Below are 3,016 nucleotides of genomic sequence, written 5' to 3'. Positions count from 1 at the left end.
CAACCCATCGTCTCAATTCCCTTCTCTTCAGCTGTGCGCACTAATCTCCAAGCCTATGGGGCTATTTTCCAGTTTTGCTAAGGGGTGATGCCAAGGGAAGGGTGCGCTCCAGCCAATCTAGATTGGTCAAGCAGCGCTTGAAAAATGAACTTGAAAATCTCTCCTCCCCAAAAGCCGCATCCCCATTGGAGCGCTTCTCTCGAAGGAAAACGCGCCGGCCAATTGGCAGCCAGGAGGGGCTATAAAGGCGCCGAACTCCAGAAACCTTGAGAAGAAAGGGCATTTTTGCAAGCGAAAACCAGCTTTGTTGGAAGAGAGCGAGGCAGCGCTTTTGCAAGATGAAAACTACCAACAGCCAAGGTAAGAAGAGAGGATTGTTAAGAAGATTTTTAGTTCTCTTGTCTATAAAAAATTGCTCAAATTATTGATATAAATTCAGGGTTTCATAAGCGACGGTTTTAAAAATGAAGGGTGTTTCTGTTTCTGGGTCAGGCTCAGGGTGTAGGGAAGGCTTTCAAAGACCCATTTGTGGTAGCCGGGGAGGGATTACACAGGGGCTCAAATGTCTTCGGTTGGAAACAGTTCGCAAGATTGGTTTGCACATCTTTCGTTATAAGCATGAAGCATTTACTGCATTTTACTGCATGAAGCATTTACACACACATTTTCTGATTGTTAAATCCCTTTCACATAAACGGGATTAAATTTCCCAATAAACGTGGTTAGGATCGGCTGAGGAAAACGATGGCAGGCATAGAAATAAGAGCGTAAACTTCTTACTTAAAATTCTTTGAGGTTTTTTCATGCAAGCCTTGTTCAGAGCAACCGGAGGTTTATTTAAAATTAGTGTCCATTGTTAAGGCAAAACCAATTCAAGGAGGAAGATCTGCAAGCGTCGCTTCAGTTGAAGCCGAGCGCTTCCTTCAGATTTGCCTCTTTGTCTTTTCCCAGGAGGAAGCCACCCCAAAGTCGGAGGAGGAAGGAGAAAAAGGACTGTTTTCAGCCCATCTCACGTCGAGCTCCTAAAAAAGTCCTTTGCAGAGAACCAGTACCCCGGATACGAGACCAGGGAGGCGCTAGCGAGGTGCATCGGAACTGAAGAAGATCGTGTGCACGTAAGAATCGGGATGGTGGGGGCTCCCAAGACTTCCCTAAACCGCAAATAACTGGAACAATTTGAAGCGCTCAGAATAACCCTTGCGTAGTCGAAGGCCTACGCATAGAAATCTAATTTCTGCAATGGATAGGCTTAGTGCTAAAAGTACATTAAATCTGGTTTTATAGGCTGCCTTTGCAGCCTGATCCAGTTAACACTAACTCCCAAGGTAATGTGCAGAGGACTGCAGCCATAAGCAGCTTGCACTGGGAAGACTAAAACGAGTTAAGCTTACATTGCTTTTTCTGGCAAAAGTTGAGCAAGTCCTTAGTTCTCTTCTACAGAGAAATGGGCATTTAGAAATATTTCTAAATTGTCATTTAGAAATAAACACTTCCCTGCCTAGTCCATTACCCCCAGGACACTTGGGGGGCTGAGGCAGAAGACCCCAAACAGGCACAACAAATGGGTAGGTCTTCTGAGTGAGCCATTTAAAATTACTATTACTAAGTTTATTGAATGTTTAAAACAATTGCCAGGCATAAAGTGTTGCCTTCCAGCACAAATGCACACAGAGATGTTAAGTCTTGTATGCAGCCATCCACTTGGCATTAACCATATACTTCAATAAATCGAGTCTTGTGGAACTGTACACTTGTGCAGCTTTTAAAGGTGGCTTTTTCTGATACTGTAGAACCAAATACAGCCAAATAGCAGTATTTAGTCATTCCAACTTAGAAGCTTTATGATTAACAGTAACTGGATATTATGAACATGGGATAATTGAATGTGGAGCTCAGGAGAGTAGACAAATGCTGCAGAGAACTAAAGAGAAACCCCAGAGGAATAAGCATAATTTATTAAATGTAATTCTCTCTGTTGAATCAAAAAGAGATATTTATGGTAACAATATCTTCTATACTGGTTCTCTTCTTTCTTCTGTTCAGGTCTGGTTTCAAAACAGAAGGGCCAGAACACCAAAGAGCATTGGTTCCAGGATAAGGATCGGGAACCATGCTGCAGCTCCTTATAGCCGGAGTGAAAGAACCCGTCCAAGAAGCAGCCTGGACAGCAGCCCGAGAAGCAGTCCAGGAAACAGCCAAAATATTCATATGGAACAATTTTATCAGCCACACAACTTGCATTACGTTGAAAGCAATAGAGGAGCAGGGTTGTGGCAGCCACCTCTCAACAACACGCAAGCAGGAGAGTGTGCCCCGCAACAGCAGAGCTCCCTGGAATGGAACCCTGCTTATTACCAGCAAGCTGCTTTTTGTGGAACTGGGCTTTATGAGACTTCTCAGGCGAGCAACTGCCCAGTTCCATATTACGGTGCGGAGATGGTGAGGCAGCCTCCACCATCATCTGATAACTTCTTCATGGCATCAAGCACTTATACTCCCTGGTCTGCAACGGGGAATTATTCAGCTACAAATCCTGTACAAATGCAGAATGTTGATGGAAGTGCTTCGGACTCTCAGTTTTTCTCTTTAAGTCAGGTTCCAGATTAGCATCCCAATTCCTTCCTTGCTATCCTGTACATATTTTCCAAGCTCCCTCTTTTAATGCCTTTTAATGTATGACTTTGATGTTTTGAATAAAGTTTGTTCTTTTACTAGCTTGTCTGGAGTCTTCCTTTAACTTTCCATTTACTGAAACATTCACTTTCCTGTGTGCAAGCATATAAACATGGGCTTAATTTTCCCATAGAAAAAAGTCAGTTGTGCGGTTCTAGAGATAAAAGGTCAGGTCTACTAATGGCTGAATATTCCTGAGACACATTTTAATGCACCAATGGCCTTTCTGTCCCTTTCTTTTCTTTTTAAGTCTCTGTATCTGAGGCTAGAGTAGGTGGCAATAAATGTGGTGTGGACGTTCTGTCAGACGGAGAGTTTGCTTCCCTGGAGAATGTAACTTGCC

The 3,016-nt window shown here is 43.4% G+C and overlaps 1 protein-coding gene across 1 annotated transcript; it reads left to right on the top strand.

Moving 5' to 3' along the window:
* Positions 1–338: 338 nt before the first annotated feature.
* LOC128413357 (homeobox protein prophet of Pit-1-like) lies at positions 339–2,711 on the top strand. Its single transcript, XM_053387399.1, has 3 exons — positions 339–360; positions 928–1,115; positions 2,044–2,711. The coding sequence occupies exons 1-3, from the start codon at positions 339–341 to the stop codon at positions 2,605–2,607; spliced, it is 774 nt and encodes a 257-aa protein (XP_053243374.1). The 3' UTR covers positions 2,608–2,711.
* The last annotated feature ends 305 nt before the right edge of the window (positions 2,712–3,016 follow it).

Source organism: Podarcis raffonei, chromosome 5, assembly GCF_027172205.1.
Source record: "Podarcis raffonei isolate rPodRaf1 chromosome 5, rPodRaf1.pri, whole genome shotgun sequence".
In the NCBI taxonomy this organism is placed as follows: Eukaryota; Metazoa; Chordata; class Lepidosauria; order Squamata; family Lacertidae; genus Podarcis; species Podarcis raffonei.
Note: the sequence above shows the minus strand (reverse complement) of the source record. Positions and strands in the feature narration are given on the sequence as shown.